A 19,087-nucleotide genomic window follows, 5' to 3' on the forward strand; every position below is an offset into this window, starting at 1 on the left:
GCAAGTCTAAAGGACGATTTCCCTTTACCACACATCGATATCTTAGTAGATAATACAGCCAATCATGCAGTTCTCTCGTTTATGGACGGGTACGCGAGTTACAATCAAATCCTTATGGCAAAAGAAGACATGGAGAAAACAACTTTTATAACACCGTGGGGCACTTAATGCTATATGGTAATGCCATTCAGGTTGAAAAACGCGGGTGCCACGTACCAAAGAGTAACAACTGCCTTACTTCATGACATGATGCACAAAGAGGTCAAAGTCTATGTAGACAACATGATTATAAAATCAAAGGATCGCCTCGGACGCCAAACAGCCTTAAGAAAATTCTGCGAAAGGCTTCGAAAATACAACATGACGCTGAATCCTACCAAGTGTGCATTTGGAATCACCTCGGTAAAACTTTTAGGGTATGTCATTAGCTCTAGAGGAATAGACATAGATCCTACTAAAATCAAGGCAATCATGTCAATGCCACTGCCCAAGACCGAGAAGCAAATTCATAGATTTATTGGCCAGTTGCAGTATATTAGCAGGTTCATATCTAAGCTCACCACGATATGCGAACCAATTTTCACGAAACTCAAGAAAAATGTACCAATAATATGGGACGATGAATGCCAAGAAGCCTTTGATAAGATCAAAGCCTACCTTGGAAATCCTCCTGTATTAGCACCAGCGTTGGTAGGCATTCCTCTTCGCCTTTACTTAATAGTCTCCAAGGGAACAATGGGAGCTATGCTTGCACAAGAAGTAGAGGGAAAGGAAAACTCCATCTACTACCTAAGTAAAAAGATCAATAGGCGAAAAATGGTAATCAGCACCAGTTCAAAACTCCCATTTAGCACCGATTTGAACCGAAACTGATTTGAGGGATGCCAAAAACCAAGAGATTTTGCACCGGTTAACCAGTGCTAAAAGTGAGTGCCAATTTTTTTTTTTTTTTTGTTTTGTTTTCATTACAATTGGCACTTTTGGTTTTCATTACAATTGGCACCGGTTAACCTGAAACAATGAACAAAAATGAATATAAAAAAAAATAAAAAATTGTAATTTTTTCACTTCAAAATCAGCATACACTGAAACAAAACATGTTTCCCTCAAAAAAAAAAAAAAAACACTAGAATCGTAATATACATTAATCACCAATGAACAACAATGAATATCAAAATCGTAATATACATGAATATATATATGTATATTCATCAAATAAATTGTTATTTTACAATTTATTAAAAAAAAAAAGAAAAAGAAAAAACACCAAAATTCTTGAATCTTTAATCCTTCTTCTATGTAAAATCGCTGCAGTTGTAATTATTATTATTTTTGAATGAATACTACTTACATCAATTAAAACACCAAAAATCACAACCCAGAAACTTCAAACTCAGAAAAACCCAGAAAATTCGAACCCACAAAAACCTAGAAATTTCAAAACCAGAAAAAACCAAAAATTTCGAACCTAGAAAAACCCAAAAAAAACAAGATATGTCGAACCCAGAACCCAGAAACTTTGAAAGAAAATAAAACAAAAAAAAAACCAATAAAAAACCAAGAAAAACCAACCGTAACCTAGAAACCAATAAACCCAGAAAAAACCGAAAAAAACCCAGGAATTTCGAACCAAGAACCCAAAAAACTCAGAAACTATGAAAAAAAAAAACCATTAAAAACCCAGATACCAATAAACCCAAAAAAACGGAGAAAACACCAACAAAAACCCATGACCCAGAAACCCAGAACCTAAAAACTGAAACCCTAACCTCAAAGAATCTAGAAACCCTAACCTCAAATATTGATTATCTATGGCGGCGACGACAGTTGTTATGTTTGGTGTCGTTGGTTGTTGACAAGAGTAAGAAAAACGAGAGAAATAAAAAAAACCAGAGATGAACAAGAGATCAGAAGAAGGAACAGAAGAGAGAGATCAGAAAAGAGATGATATAGAAGATTAAAAGATCATAGAAGAAGAACAGAAATAAGAGAGAAGAGAAGAACAGAGAGAGAAGGAGAGCATGAAAGAAACAGAGGCGGATGAAAGAGAAAGGGGGGGGGGGGTAGGTTAGGGGTTTATAAGATTAAAGGGGCACCGGTTCAATTCCTTTTTTTTGGTTTTTTTTCTGTTTTTAATTCGCACCTGTTCATACCGGTGCAAAAACTATCATTTCGCATCAGTTTGGTAGGAACCGGTGCGAAAACTCTATTTCCCAATCCCGCCAATTTTTTTTAGCACCGGTTTTCAAAAACCGGTGCAGATTGTGCGGTGCCTATTTCATTTTTTCTACTAGTGGATGCTCGAGTACGAAATTCACTATACACCACTTGAAAAGTTATGCCTCGTACTTGTGTGGGCCACAACCAAGTTAAGGCACTATATTCTCGTTCATACAGTCTATGTGGTATCTCGAATGGATCCCCTTAAGTATCTCTTTGAGAAATCCACACTCAATGGAAGAATATCCAGATGGATAGTAAACTTAGCTCAATTGATCCGGAACTGGTCCTTGACCAAGAGTTTGTGCAAGCCAATGAGTCAAGTGGTCCTAGTGGTCCAAACACACGTTCAAGGGTCCAAAAGACTTAAGTTCCTATTGTCCATGGGCTGTTCATTCAAGGGTCCAAACTTGACCATATTCCACGCATGGGTTTTGACATATCCTTGTCTTTGTACAAGTCTTGCGTGACTTGGATGGATGAGTAAGCATGGAATTAATTTGCCTTGGATGCCTTAGATATTTTCATGAGCATTGGGGGAGGAATATTCCTTGTTCCTTTTTTATTTGAAGGCAGCCAAGACAAGGGAAATAAAGAGGGGGTTACACACGTTAAGTAAGCATTCAAGTGGGTTTTTATTCACTTGTTTGGGCGCATTCATGGAGCATAACCTCCTTAGTTTAATTACTTTTTATTACTACTTATTTGTATGTTTTATTTTCTGTTTATAGTAGTAATTAGCTTAGCTTAAGTTTCTATAATAAAAGTCGTAACTGTCAGCCGTTACAAGGAAGAAAGCTGGGCGCATCTACAGCAAGTTCCCCAAGGAACTGATTAAGGAACTCGTTCAGGAAAAGCAGCAATTATTAGTCTTCAATGTATGGCGTTTTGCATTGAACTGTTACATTGAGGGACTGCTCATTGTGGCGACTGTTAAGTTCCCTTTTGCTTGCGACTTTTAAGTTCCTTTTATTAAATTAGCTAAGTCAGTTAATTAATGTAACTACTTCCTTAATTAGTCTATAAAAGGAAGTCTAGTCTAGCTTTTGTAATCAGACTATTATGAATGAAATATTTAACTTTGGAATATACCTTATGTTATTTCTTATTTTAACTTGTGGATTCAAGTTACTTGAACTCATGGACTCGATTTTGTAAGCTTAACTCGGAGTGTTCGGGGTTAGCTTGTCTTATGGTTAGCAGAGTGAGTGTTCAACTCTAACCATACCTATCCTTGATTAGTATTGCGAGTGTTCCTTGCTAGTCAAACTTTGAGTTCCTCACCCTTAGGAACTAGTTCCTGTTCCTTACCCTGTTCCCACGTAAACACTTAGCCTAAACACTTAACCCATAACCCGAAACACACCACCTAACCTTAGATTCCGCATCAGTTGGTATCAAAGCAACGGTTAAGCCACGGTCTCAGTCACGGTGTAGGCAAAGGTGTGACGATGACTAATTCCAACCAAAACCTGAATGAGTTCCTACGTGAGATGGAACAGAGACTTATGACTGCAATGTAAACCATGCAGGAGGAGTTACGTGATGTACGTACTCAAATGAGCATGATAGGTGACACCACCAATCAACTCAGTTGTAAAGTGTCCGAGTTGTAAGATGGTGAACCAATACCCAAAAGTGAGCATAATCGTTTCCACCCTAATCAGGAGGATTGGTTCCTGAAACAAGACATCCCTTAATTTGATGGTTCTAGTGACCCTGAAGTTTTCAATGATAGGGTTCGAAGGATTGAGTCAATCTTAGAATACAAAGAATATGATGATGAGAAGTGTTGTAAATTGGCAACACTCAAGCTCACCAAGTTAGCTGGATTGTGGTATGAAAACCTCAAATCCACGAGGAGACATGTTGGAAAGGAGAAAATTAGTTCTTGGGCAACCTTGAAAAGAAAAATGGTGCAACGTTGGATTCCTCGGGAATACGTGCAAGATCAATATGTCAAACTCACTCGCCTTAACCAAGGTGATTTGACCGTAGATGAATACGTGAAGGTGTTTGAAAGACTGAGTCTTTTGTGTGACTTAGAAGAACAAAAACCATTGAAAATTGCTCGTTTCACAAGGGGCCTTGCCAAGAACATAGCCAACAAGGTGGACCTCTTGCCATATACCACCTATGATGATGTAGTGAAGGCAACACGCAAGGTAGAGGCGCAACACAAGGAACACAGTGTTAAGGGTACACCCCGTACTCCTTACAAGTCCTATACCTCTACAAACAAGTTTGATAAAGGGAAAACTTTTGTGTTCCCTAAGAAACCCGAGAACAAGGTAGATGAGAAGGGTGAACTTGTAGGACACACTTGTTTCAAGTGTGGGAAAAAGGGGCATATTGCTACTCATTGTCCTAAACGCAACACCTTGACCATTCATGAAGGTGGTTATGTGACGGAAGAAGAAGAGGAAAAAGATAGTGAGTGTGAAGAGTATGCTGCTGAAGAAGGTGAAAATTCCTTTTGTGTTGTAGTAAGAAGGATCTTGTACACTAAACCAGTACAAGATATGCGACAACGGGAAACTCTGTTTAACACCCGTTGTAAGGTGAAAGATCGCATTTGTAGCATGATCATTGATGGTGGGTCATGTACGGATGTGGTTGCTTCGGAGTTAGTAAACAAACTCAAGCTTCCTACTAGAGATCATGTCAAGCCATACAAACTCAATTGGCTTGACAATGATTCTGGTGTGCGTGTGAGAAAGCAAGCTTTAGTAGCTTTTTCCGTGGGAAATTTTTGTGATGAACGTTGGTGTGATGTGTTACCTATGACGGCATGCCAAATACTTTTTGGCCGTCCATGGCAATTTGATCGTAAGGCAATACATGATGGTGTAACCAATGGTATACAATCAAAACTAGTGGGGGAAAGAAAGTGAAACTACTACCTTTACCACCTAAGGTAGAGAAGATGCAAGAAGAAAAACCCAACTTCCTCATTTCTAAACACGAGTTTGAAGATATTCATGAGAAAGAAGGATTGGTGTTTGTCTTGGTAGTCAAACCAATTTCGGAGAAGTTGGTTGAAGGGAACTACCCACTTATTATTCGTCCATTATTGGAGGAATTTCAAGATGTTTTTCCCGATGAGTTGCCTAACGAATTACCTCCAATTTGAGGCATTGAGCATGCTATTGATTTGGTGCCAGGTGCGGCATTACTAAACAAGCCAGCCTATCATTGCAATCCTGAGCAAGCAAAGGAGTTGCAAAGGCAAGTGGAGGAATTGATGGACAAAGGCTTTGTGCGTGAGAGTCTTAGTCCTTGTGCGGTTTCGGCATTGTTAGTGCCAAAGAAGGAAGGTACGTGGAGAATGTGTATTGATAGTCGTGCCATTACAATATTACTATCAAATATAGATTCCCCATGCCTAGATTACAAGATATGCTTGATGAACTATGTGGGTCAAAGGTGTTTAGAAAAATTGACCTTCGTAGTGGGTATCATCAAATCAGGATCCGTGAAGGTGATGAATGGAAAACGGCCTTCAAGATCAAACAAGGCCTATACGAATGGTTAGTCATGCCATTTGGCTTATACAATGCACCTAGTTCTTTCATGAGATTGATGAATGAGGTACTCCGTCCATTTCTTAACAAATTCATTGTTGTATACTTAGATGATATTTTAGTAAATAGCAAGAATGAGAATGCACATGTAACTCATCTTAGATTATTGTTTGAAGCATTGCGTAAACATAAATTGTATGGTAAAGTAAAGAAATGTGATTTTGTATGTACTAGTATTACTTTCCTAGGATACATTGTTTCTAGTGAAGGAATACAAGTTGATCCAAGCAAGGTGAAGGCCATTGCTACATGGGAAGTGCCACGCAATCTCCATGAAGTGCGTAGCTTTCATGGATTGGCTTCTTTCTATAGAGTCTTCATCAAAGGATTCTTTACAATCATTTCCCCCTTGACAAAATTATTGAAGGAAAAGGTGTTCAAGTGGAATGATTCGGCCCAACGAGCATTTGAAGAGATCAAGGCTAAACTATGTTCGGCTCCTATTTTAGCTTTGCCTGATTTCGATAAACTTTTTGAAGTTGAATGCGATGCTAGTGGAGTAGGTATTGGTGCCGTGTTGGTGCAAGACAAAAGGCCAATTTCTTAGTTTAGTGAGAAATTGAATGGTGCAAATTGAACTATTCTACCTATGATCGTGAATTCTACGCTATTGTGGGCGTGCCCTTGATCATTGGTCCCATTATTTGAGGCCTAAGCCTTTTGTATTACATTCTGACCATGAAGCTCTAAATTTCATCAATGGCCAACAAAAACTTAACTACGTCATGCCATGTGGGTCGAGTTTTTACAATCCTTCACATTCAGTTCGAGGTACAAGGAAGGGAAGAAGAATGTGGTGGCCGATGCTTTGTCAAGAAGGAACTTCTAGTTGACCATGGTTCAAACTCAAATTTTGGGTTTTGAACATTTGAAGAGTTTGTATTGTGATGATGATGATTTTTCTAACCTGTTTAACAATCCTGTAAAAGATTTTATGAAGCAGGAAGGGTTCCTCTTCAAAGGCAACAAACTATGTGTGCCTAAGTGCGGAGTTCGTGAACTATTGATTCGTGAGGTGCATAGTGGCGGCATAGCTGGTCACTTTGGAGTCTACAAGATAGTAGACATCCTTTAAGAAAATTTCTATTGGCCTCACATGACTAGAGACGTGAGCCAAGTGGTGGAGAGGTGCGCAACTTGTCAAAAGTCCAAGAGTACCTTTCACAAAGGTCTCTATGTTCCTCTACTGGTTCCTAATGTCCCTTGGGAAGCCGTAAGCATGGACTTTGTTGTGGGTTTTCCTAGAACTCAAAGAGGTAATGATAGTATCATGGTTGTTGTTGACCGTTTCTCAAAAATGGCACATTTCATTCCATGTCACAAGACCAATGATGCATCAAAAGTTGCAAATTTGTACTTTCAAGAGGTGGTTCGTTTACATGGTGTGCCAAGGTCCATTGTTTCGGATCGTGACACTAAATTCCTTAGACATTTTCTGCAGGATGCTATGGAAGCTCATGGGAACTAAACTTTTGTTTAGTACTTCGCACCATCCTCAAACGGATGGGAAAACCGAGGTCACTAATCGAACCTTGGGTGTGTTGTTACGTGGACTTGTAAACAAGACTCAAAAGGATTGGGACTTGAGGTTGGCTCATTCTGAGTTCACCTATAATAGGTCTCCTTCCTATACTACAAGTCAAAGTCCATTTGAAGTCGTTTATGGTGTGAACCCATTGTTACCCGCGGAACTCGTTCCTTTACCTAAATCCGAGCTAATCCATGGTGATGCTAAGAAACGATGGGAGGAATTTAAACAAACTGGTAAGCAAGTTCATGAAAGGATCAAGGTTATGAATGAGAAGTACAAGGCCAAAGCCAACAAGAACCATTCTCAACCACGGTTCAATGTAGGTGACATGGTTTGGTTAGATCTTCGAAAGGAACGCTTTCCTAACCTATGCAAAAACAAATTGATGCCTAGGTCAGATAGTCCTTTTCGTGTGCTTCAAAAGGTTGGTGAAAGTGCCTGTAAAATTGAGCTACCTAGTGACTATGGTGATGTGAGCTCAACTTTTAATGTGGGTGACCTTGCTCCATACTTGGATGATGAAAGCTTGAGGGCAAGCTTCTTTGAGGAAGGGGGGAATGATCCAGAACTGGTCCTTGATCAAGAGTTTGTGCAAGCCAATGAGTCAAGTGGTCCAAGTGGTCTAAACACACGTTCAAGGATCCAAAAGAATCAAGTTCCTATTGCCCATGGCTATTCATTCAAGGGTCCAAACTTGACCATGTTCCACGCATGGGTTTTGACATATCCTCGTCTTTGTACAAGTCATGCGTGACTTGGATGGATGAGTAAGCATGGCATTAATTTGCATTGGATGCCTTAGATATTTTCATGAGAATTGGGGGAGGAATATTCCTTGTTCCTTTCTGATTTGAAGGCAGCCAAGACAAGGGAAATAAAGAGGGGGTTACACACGTTAAGTAAGCATTCAAGTTGGTTTTTATTCACTTGTTTGGGCGCCATTCATGGAGTATAACCTCCTTAGTTTAATTGCTTTTTATTACTACTTATTTGTATGTTTTATTTTCAATTTATAGTAGTAATTAGCTTCGCTTAAGTTGCTGTAATAAAAGTCGTAACTGTTAGCCGTTACAAGGAAGAATGCTGGGCGCATCTACAGCAAGTTCCCCAAGGAACTAATTAAGGAACTCGTTCAGGAACAGCAGCAATTATTAGTCTTTAATGTATGGTGTTTTGCATGGAACTGTTACATTAAGGGACTGCTCATTGTGGCGACTGTTGAGTTACCTTTTGCTGACGACTTTTAAGTTCCTTTTATTAAATTAGCTAAGTCAGTTAATTAATGTAACTACTTCCTTAATTAGTCTATAAAAGGAAGTCTAGTCTAGCTTTTGTAATGAGACTATTATGAATGAAATATTTAACTTTGGAATATACCTTGTGTTATTTCTTATTTTAACTTGTGGATTCAAGTTACTTGAACTCGTGGACTCGATTTTGTAAGCTTAACTCGGAGTGTTCGGGGTTAGCTTGTCTTATGGTTAGTAGAGTGAGTGTTCAGCTCTAACCATACCTATCCTTGATTAGTATTGCGAGTGCTCCTTGCTAGTCAAACTTAGAGTTACTCACTCTCAGGAACTAGTTCCTGTTCCTTACCCTGTTTCCACGTAAACACTTAGCCTAAACACTTAACCCATAACCCGAAACACACAACCTAACCTTAGATTCCGCATCATCAATTCGACCTAAGATTTATGCCCCAAAAAGCCATCAAAGAATCTGTGGTCTCGGATTTCTTAGCAGACTTTCTAATTGAGGATTCAACATCTACACAAGGGGACAATTTCCCAGACGAAGAATTAATGGTCACTAAGGATGATACTTGGACATTATACTTTGACAGCGCATCCAATCAGAAAGGGTGTGGTTTAGGAGTCTTATTAGTATCACCTAAGGAAGAACATGTCTAAATCTCGATCAGACTTGACTTCGACATTACCAACAACGCTGTAGAATACGAAGCATGTGTGGTAGGCCTCGAAACAACCTTGGCATTAGGAGTGAAGACACTCTGAATATTTGGGGATTCATCCCTTATAATTTACCAGATTTCCAAAAGATGGAAGGTGAGGAGTGAAAGTCTAGCTCCATACCAAACTTATTCAGAGACCCTCACCGACCAACTCAAAAAGGTAGAATACACATATCTACTAAGAGAAGAGAACCAATTTGCTGATGCCTTGGCATGACTAGCCTCAACGGTTAGAATTCCTAAGGAAATTGAACAAATGCCTTTAACTATAGAGAAATGGCATAAACCTGCTTACATTCAATTCATTGAGGATGACGAAGTAATTCAGGAAGAAGAAGAAGAATCATGGTATACAGACATCCTCAATTATGTCACGAAAGAGGAATATCCACCTAATGCTGACAAAAGAGCAAAGCGAGCCTTAAGGCTCATAACCTCACAATATGTGCTCATAAACGATGAACTCCATAAAAGAGTACCTAGAGGCAGAGTTCTCCTATGTGTAGACAAGAATGAAGCTGAAAGAGTGATGGGAATCATCCACGAATGAGCATATGGAACACACATGAACGGTAAAATGCTAGTCTAGAAAATTATGCGTCAAGGGTATTACTTGACTAGTATGCAAAGAGATTGCCATCAATATGTGAAAAGATGTGAAAAGTGCCAAATATATGCTAACTTGCAACACGTTCCACCGTCTCTTCGCTACACATATACATCTCCATGGACATTCTCAACATGGAATAGATATTATTAAAATGATTACTCCCCCTAGAATAGGAGGTCATAAATACATCCTTGTCGCAATTGATTACTTCACCAAATGGGTTGAAGCAGCGTCTTACGTAAAAATCACACCAAAACATGTAGCGCTCTTTATCGAAAGAAACATCATATGTAGATATGGAGTCCCACGTGAAATGATAAGTGACAATGGAGCTCACTTTCAAGCAGAATGTGAAGATCTACTTCAAAAGTACGGAATTCAACATCAACACTCTTCTCCATATAGGCCCCAAGCAAATGGCGCAGTCGAGGCAGCCAATAATAATTTAAAAACAATCATCGAAAAGATGATAAAAAACTACAAGGATTAGCCTGACAAGCTCCACTTTGCTCTTTGGGGTTATCGCACGTCAATCCAATCATCCACATGAACCACGTCGTTCTCCTTAGTTTACGGAATGGACGCCATACAACCTGCAGAGCTAGAAATACCTTCTTTGCACATAGCACTGGAAAGCAAGCTTGTTGAGGTCGAATGGACAAGGGCACGATAAGAATAGCTAATTCTACTCAATGAAAAGCGACTAGAAGCCTTACATCATGCCCAATGATACCAAACTCGCATGGCTAGATACTTCAACAAAAAGGTCTAGACAAGAGACATCAAGGAAGGAGACCTGGTGTTAAAAGCACTTACAAAGAATATTCTAGACCTAAGAGGCAAGTTTAGGCCTAATTGGCCTGGACCATATATTGTCAAAACTATCCTATATGGAGGAGCAGCTAAGTTAACAGATATGGATGGTCACGAATTTTCACACTTGACAAATCTTGACTAACTCAAGAAGTTCTACCCATGATCTAATTAAATTCTTTACTCAAGAGAGCTACGTTTGGCCTGATTCCTTAACAAGGATACGTAGGCAACCCTTTTAAAGGGTGCGGCCACTTTAATTTTTCAAAATCCCGCCTTTTTACGACAATACTTCAACTCAGCATCACAAAAATCAAGCATCGCAACAAATTAGAAACCAACGCGTCGCAATAACACAATCGCGCTGCATCAGCCCTATCGCGCTGCGATGGGAATATCACGCCGCGATGGAGTCAAGTCTTCACCGTTTCAAAACTGCTATTAACTACGAAGGTTTTGACTTATTTCGGGGATTTTTTGTACTCGAATTATTTTCAAAAATACTCAAGTTGTTTCCAATATTTGTAATTGTTTTCAACAAAGAGATAATCGAAAAACTAAGGGTTAATTTAATTAAAAGCTAAAAATTGCATTAATAATTGGAAATTACATTATTGATGAAATAAAAGCTTGAAAATAAAATTAACTTGAAATTAAAATATTGTCTAATAAATTGAAGGCAAAGCAATGCTCTAATCTGTCTTCTCCTACTTAACCCTTTTCCAATTCTTGTCGGTATCCTCTTCATCTTCTAGCTCCTTTACCAGTAGGGAACCATTAGATGATCTAACGAAACCTTAGAGGAAATAGTTTCCCCTATAGCAAAACACCAACTTTCTTTTCAAACCAAGCCTTCTTTTCCTTAGGGTCAGCTTTCCTTTTCCCTTTGTCCTTCAAAAAACTTTTCTTCTTAGGCATGATAGGAGCCTTGAACTCAAATCTTGAACCCGAGGAGGAACCTTCTTGTCACCCAAGCGTTCCTTTATATTAGTCTTCTCCGCACCTTTAGAACTCGTATTTTGAGTGTTATTCTTCTCTTTTTGGTTTTGACCAAGAAACCACTGTTTAAACTCCCTAGATAAGGGAGGAGGAACTCTATTAGAGACAACAATCCATAAGGGTCTAGAACACCAATAGTCATCAAATCATTCAACATTTCGGTGACACAGGGTACTCATATGGTCGACGAAGGTCTGCAGAAGGAATAGTTTGAGCAAGACCATATTGTCCCCTTACCCTAGAAGGGTAGTAAAAGGTCAACCTGGACAAGATTGGGATACGAAAGAAGGATTGACAGTTGACTCCAACCATCTTCTCAATTTTCCACCAAGGAATAATCCACTTGATAGAGAAGTCGCGAGTTTCAAAGATTCTATTCCACTCTCGGCATCCTATCTTCAAAGAAAAGCGTTTCTTCCTCCTCACAAGACAGTTAGGAGTATACTTCTCAATATTGTCAGGAGGACTAATAAATTCAAGTCTTTTCATCAGCCAAATCTGCAAGAATAGAAACAAATTGTTATTACTTTACAAAATTAAATATTTTTTATTTCTGTAATTAAAAGTATTAATTTTCTACCTGTAATAATATCGAAGATCCTCGAAGAGGTGCTTTGGGATTTTTCTTTACTTCATCTAAACTTAGCATTATTTCTCCAACAATTAATGGCATTGGATTTCTCCTAGCATCAATTTGTTTCATAACTGATGCTAAAATAGCTTGCCCCACATGCATAGTACCACTAGTAAGCAGATATTGGCTAAACATATAATAAAGGAAAGCTCTTCTCTTATATATGTGGAAAGAGTCAGACTTAGGCCTATTAAAAGAAAAAGATGCAAATTTTCTTAGATCAACTTCACTACCATCAACTATGGTTTTAAAATTGTTTCCCCTCAGATTATAATAACGCTTAAAATCTTTGTAGTAACATTCACACACCATGGGGATTACTGCAAGGTCTACAGTGGGAAAACCAAGAATGGCACCAAATTCTTCCGACAGGGGGCTAATTTCATCATTACCTAGCCTAAAGTAATGGGTGTTGGGGTCCCAATATTCTATGGCAGTATGAATAAATTCGCTATCTAGATCTACCCCTTTAATGCCAAATAACCCCCCCATATGAAGAAAGTCAAGCTCTTTTCTCTCCTTAGCAATCAAAGATCGACACCACTCACGGGTTGTGTCACAAAAATTCCTAGACATGATTACTAATTTCATGCGAAGGGAAGATTTAGAAGTTGATGACTCAAATAATGTTATTTATGGCGTATTTAGGGGCTTTTTATAAGCAAAATCGAAGCAGAAATCGAGTTCCGTTGGGACTCAGTTTTCCATTCATCGCGCCGCGACAGAAATATCGCGTCGCGTTATGTACATCACGCTGCGATAATTTCAAGCGCTATATATAAAACGTTTCCTATTTTACATCGATTTGACTTTGACCCGGATTTGTATTATAATTTTTTCCGAATTTGGATAATCCTTACTCTCTTTTCCTATTTTCCCACAAATATTCAACCCTTCTTTCGTTAAATCCTAATTGATTTAGGGAATTTCTTTTTACAGAATTTCAAAAATTAAATTTAACTTATATTCCTCTTTTTTCCTTTTTTCATTTTTTGTTTTTCGGGAGAAAGTCGAATACCCTCCAATGATAATAAAAATAACAGAATTTTTGCGTGAAATTTTCAATTTTTTCACCACACATGCACATAAATAATTGCTAAGGTGTAAAAATGTACATAAAAGTCTAGTGTATATATAAAAGCCTAATAAAGAGTCAATGTACAACGCATGAGCAAAGTCCTACACAATCAAATCAAAATAAATACAGGAACAACTACGGTGCCGGAGGACGAGGAATGCCGAAAGTATCATAGAACTGCGAAGTTCGCGGGATCAAACCCTGGCCAGTATCAGCACCACCAGTCGTCGGGATCGTGATCGTAGGACTAGTCCACTGAGTACCTCCGTGTGGCCCATATTGGAAACTCCCACCAGCAAAGTGAGTAGGCTCTGGTTGTTTACGACGACGAGCCAACCTCGTACGTCCCACCACCGGGGTGAGATGATGGACCAGCTCCAAAGGCACTCGGGGACTCGTGACGAAAGAGAAGTAGTGTACCATAACCAGGTGGCCTCACATCCCCTAACGATGAGCTGCTCTCATCCTCAACCACTGCTTGGCTGCACGCCTCCTCTACCAGGGATCTCCAAAGAGGTACGTCGACGCCTCGATCCCCCATGCTCCCTCGAGCTCTCTGTCCTCGAACGAGTGCGTGGCTGAGGAGCAGGTTGAAATAAAGATAACAAAATAGGTCAAGCATATAAAAAAGAATGAACAAAAGCGAATGCAAAAAGACATACCGGCACAACGCCATCAGTACGTCGGCACGATGCTTGGTGGCTCTATCTCACCAACTGGTATCGGAAGGCGTCCATGGCCACTACCATCCGTACTACCACCTTGCGAGAGAACAACAAACTGATAAAGTCAATAAAACACAAACTATATACACCAAGCAAGTAAAAGAGTGAGAGCTCACCCAGGTCTGGTGATGAGAAATAGACTGGGAATCTAATCTCCACTCCTTAGGGGCTGAAGGGATCAGCTCCATAGCAGGTCCATACGTCCCCTGATAAGTGATAGACATCCGCGGAGGCACAAGCTCCGCAAACTCCTCTAACTCCTGCAAAAAGTAAAGTAAAACGGTAAGACACCGTTGGGGGCTACCGAAAAAATGAAATAGATAGTCAATAATGAAAAACCTCCTCCTCGCGATAGGGAGGCGGAGCTAGCCAAGGAAGCAACACCTCTGCATAAGGACAGTCAAGATAACTGTATATCTGCCAATCCTCACCGATCGATCCGATAGTAACATGGATCCGAAGTCGCTCCTGACTTATCATCTCACCGGGAGGATCAGCGGGAACTTCATAAACAGTCGAGGAATGCTGAATGATCACCCTCTCGCACAGGTACCATACTATGTCGTAGGTACCCCAGAAAAAAGGCCTCTTAGCAGTGTACTGAGAAGCTAACCTGAAATCGCCCATATCGGTCCGTGGGCGGTACCAAACATCCGGGCGCTACAAAGAAAAAGGAATAAGTCAAGGATTTGTGATGAAATCCTAAGGAACAAGAAAACCAAAGATTGAAGATTCACCTAACCGATCGCAGCCCTAACAAAAGCAGTAGTAACTAAGCTAGCATGGCGTCCCTGCCAGCTGGCGACGATCGGGAGCCCTCTAGTTCGAGGCCTCGCCGGCACCAAATAAGGGAAGTACTCGTAGAGCCAGACCTACAAAGGGATAGAAAACTTAATGACTTAATACATATCGAGAAGAAAATTAAAACTCACCAAAAGGACGCTTACCTCTATGATTTTCCAGAAACTAGAAAGAGTGATCTCTAAACTACATTGTCGCTGACGACAGGCCAACCGCAATCCCAAAAGCAAATTAGCATAGCCAAGGCTGGCCTAGTCGTAAGTGTCGATTAGTTGAAGATCGCGCACAGAGGAAAGATAGTACAGCAAGACACGGCTTCCCCTGTAAGGAAAGAAAGTCACCGACAGGAGAATAAGAACAAAGATGTGCACCCGCTGCTCTGGGGTGGTCGCATCATCATCAAAAGCCTCAGCAAGTAGCGCCCTGCGGGCTGTTCTCATGTTGGAATTTAAACGTTGAGCCTCAACAGCGGCTCGGTGAACAATAGGGCCTATTAGCTTAGCAATGTCGGGAGATACCAGACTATGCATCCCGTTTGTTGGGAATGGAATGGAACAGAACTCTAGGCTTGTAATGATGGTGAAGTCAAGAGGGGTGATCCACAACAACCCAAACAATACGACGGCTCTCCCGCCAAGGATGAACAACCATAGCAACTCGCAGAAGTGGAGTCAACCTACAAGACTCCCATAGAGCTCTCATCACATCATTTCCCTTAATATAATGGTGATAGATGTATGAAATGCTGCCGTTGCCCCAGCTGTGACAACGAACGTGCTCATCAGTAATACCTAGTCGGATGCGCTGGGAAATCTGAGGGGCAGGCTGAAAAACCAAGGTGTGCCCGTCCCACTCAGGGAATGACCATCCCCGGCTAGTAGAAGCACCATCGCCATCGCCGACGGGCTCGTTCTCTCGCTGGGATGATAACTTGTTATTTGGCATGATTTAAGGGTACTTTTGAACCTTCTTTTCGTTATTAATCAACATCAAAGTTAATTTTTCTAACTTATTTTTATGCAAATTTTGTACCATCCATGCTACACGGGTTGTTTATATTTTTGATGTAATGTAGCTAATTTTTAGCACTATGGATGTGATCAAGCATGAGTGAGCAAGGATAAGGGCAAGCTTGGTTGATAGAGCCATGGAGGAAGAAGGAATGCCTTAATGATGAAATGAAAAGCTTTTGGAGAACCTTAAAAGGTCGTTTGCGTAAGCGTCAACTTCAACCAACCATAACTTTTGATCTGCTCAATATTTTGAAGGGATTCAAATTGGAAATTAAAGTTCGTCTCAAGTGCTTTCCAACGATTGGTCACAAGTCCATTTTCGGAAAGAAACGAAGAAGTTATAGCATCCCAAATTTCAGCTATCTAGGCAGAGCATTATCCACGAACGTGCAAGATGATGGCACGCCCATGCGAGGTTGCACGGCCGTGCCAAAATCCGCACGTCCGTGCAGACCTTGGCAGTAGCTTCTGCCTCCTTTTTGGCCCTTCTGCACATCTGTGCCAAACTTGGCACAACCGTGCTATCCCTTTCACGTCCGTGCCAAATCTGGCACGTCCGTGCTGACCTGCAGTCGAACTCCTCCCTCGTTTTCTTCGTCCTTTTTATTTGAGGGTTTTATAAATACCCCTCTTGAGCTCATTTATACGGGCATGAAGGTTTTTAGAGCTTTTCTCTTAGTTTGTAATCTTAGAACATTAAATTCTCAAATCATTAGTTAGATTCTAATTATTAGCTTAAAAATATTCAAATTCAATCATTGTTGAAGACAAGTTCCACCATTGTTGCTCACTTTGAAGCATCATAGTAACTATTTCTTACTCTTCCCTTCCATTACTCTCTACTTTGTTGTTAATTACTTGCTTTATTTTTGCATGCTTATATTTTTGTTAATTAGGATAATCCTTAGTTTTAACTTGTTCATGAATTGCTTGAAACCTTTAATTGCTTTAATCTCCATGGATTGTGAGTAGTCTAATTTCTAGAGTTTGGGTAAAACCCTCAATGTAGTCACTAATTACTTGTTGCATGTGATAATTGGGTGATTATTAGGTGTTAATTAGTTGAGATTAAGTGGTGTAATTGCTTAGTTCTTGTATATGGCCATTGCTAGAACTATTTATCCAAGCTTTCTCAACGAAGGATCGAGAGATGAACTTGAGTTAGCTCCCTTATGCTTAATTGACTTGAAATGCCATGAGAATAGGAATTTTCGGTTAAGAGAATGTTTACGTCATCGTGTTTAATTTTTAACACTTGTTTTATGCTTTGTAACCACGAGAGTAGGTTGTATTCATGATTCAAGTAATCCCTCTAGCTTGAGAGAATAGTTGGGTGCCTTAGATGACTTCCCCTAATTTATCCCTTTAACTTACCTTGATTTTTGCATGCTAATCATGATTTGTGATGAATTTGAGTGGTATAACCCGAGCCCTAGATTCCTCTAAACATTGTTAATCTCCTCTTAGTTTTAGTTGAATTGAATTAGTAGAAGTTACTCAAAACCAACCTAATTTCGACTTAATTTAGCTTATTTAAACGGTAGTAATCGATGGTTGATTCAACGCCTCTCTTGGGTTCAACCCTTTCTTACCCTTGCTATTAGTTAGTGAAACAAAGATAGGATTTATTACTTTGGTAGGATCGACGACGGCCTATCAAATTTTGGCGCCGTTGCCGGGGAAGCAAAGTCACATTGAATGTATTTTTGTTGAATGAGACTAAATGTGTGTATATGTATAATAGTTTTCTTACCTTAATTTTTGTTTATGTGTGTTTAACTTGTGATAGTCATTGCTAACGTTTTTCTTAGCTTTGTTTGACTTTGCATGACACGAAAGAGTAAGCAATCACCGCTTATTCCCGTTGATCTAGAGCTAAATAGGACTTTGAGAAATGTGAGGATACTTTTGCACGGCACACCCGATTTCTCCATTGTTTATTCGGATTCCGATCCGGAAGAGGTTTTTAGAACTAATGAAGAAGATATGGGAGATAATCCTCCACAACCTCTATTACGAGACTATGACCACCCCAACACATTCCAACTTCGGAGTGGCATACGTCTCCCCACCACAAATGCAAACAACTTTGAGCTTTCACCTCAACTCATTCGTATGATTCAAAGCAATCAATTCGGAGGTAGTCCTCATGAGTGTCCTTTTGCTCATTTGGACAACTTTCTTGAGTTGTGTACAACCATGAAGCAAAACAACATTTCGTAAGAGTTCATCCGTATGCACACGTTTCAATTCTCCCTCCGTGATAAAGCAAAGCATTGGTTGAGAACGGTTGAAGAGGGATCATTGAGTACATGGGCTGAAGTCACTAGAGCCTTTCTTTGAAAGTATTGTCCTCCGGAAAAGACCGCCGAATTGAGAAGAAAGATCACTAATTTCAATCAAGACATTAATGAAACATTGAGTGAAGCTTGGGAGCGTTTCAAAACACAGGGAAATGCCCCCACCATGGTTTTACATCATGGATTATTGTACAAAGATTCTATGACGGTCTTACTCCTATTTCAAGGGCCAACCTTGATTCCGGGGCCGGTTGTAGCCTCAAAAAGCTATCGGTGGATGATGCATATAAGATGATTGAGGAAGTGGCCAAACATTATGCATATGGAGGTGATCGAAGGCAACCTCAAACAAAGAAGGGCGGAATTCATGATCTTAGTGCAATAGATCTTATTGCATCAAAGTTCGATATGCTAGCTCACAAGCTAGATCAAGCCACCCTCACACCCTCAAGCTCTTCCTCATAAGTCATGTCCTGTGAGACTTGTGGAGGAAATGATCACTTGTCCTCTTATTGCAACTTAAAAATCATGAGCAAGCGGCGGCAATTGGGCAAAGAAATGAGCAATAATCCCAATCGTACAATCAAAGTTGGAAACCCCAACAAAACACGGGATGGAAGCAACACAACCAAGGCCCCCTACAAAACAACTACAACCAAAACCAACCAACCTCAAAACCACTACCGCCATCCACCTCCTCAAAAGACTAGCCTTGAATCCGTTCTTGAAACTTTCATGACACAACAAATAAGGAGAAATGCGAATATAAATGCAAACATCGAACAACTTCAAGCGCACAATAAGATA

The 19,087-nt window shown here is 39.9% G+C and overlaps 1 protein-coding gene across 1 annotated transcript; it reads left to right on the plus strand.

Annotated features, from left to right (window-relative positions):
• Nucleotides 1–360: 360 nt before the first annotated feature.
• LOC110722456 lies at nt 361–6,351 on the plus strand. The gene is made up of 5 exons (XM_021901728.1): nt 361–819; nt 3,753–3,832; nt 3,935–5,079; nt 5,385–5,517; nt 5,610–6,351. Exons 1-5 carry the CDS (start codon nt 361–363, stop codon nt 6,349–6,351), a joined length of 2,559 nt encoding a protein of 852 aa, XP_021757420.1.
• Nucleotides 6,352–19,087: the final 12,736 nt, after the last annotated feature.

This window comes from Chenopodium quinoa, unplaced genomic scaffold, assembly GCF_001683475.1.
Source record: "Chenopodium quinoa cultivar QQ74 unplaced genomic scaffold, ASM168347v1, whole genome shotgun sequence".
NCBI lineage: Eukaryota > Viridiplantae > Streptophyta > Magnoliopsida > Caryophyllales > Amaranthaceae > Chenopodium > Chenopodium quinoa.

Coding starts and splice junctions, on each gene's coding strand:
- LOC110722456 (XM_021901728.1), top strand. CDS start 361: ATGACGCTGAATCCTACCAAGTGTGCATTTGGAATCACCTCGGTAAAA. Junction 820..3,752: donor AGATCAATAGGCGAAAAATG/GTAATCAGCACC, acceptor TAAACCATGCAG/GAGGAGTTACGTGATGTACG. Junction 5,080..5,384: donor ACATGATGGTGTAACCAATG/GTATACAATCAA, acceptor ATTTGGTGCCAG/GTGCGGCATTACTAAACAAG.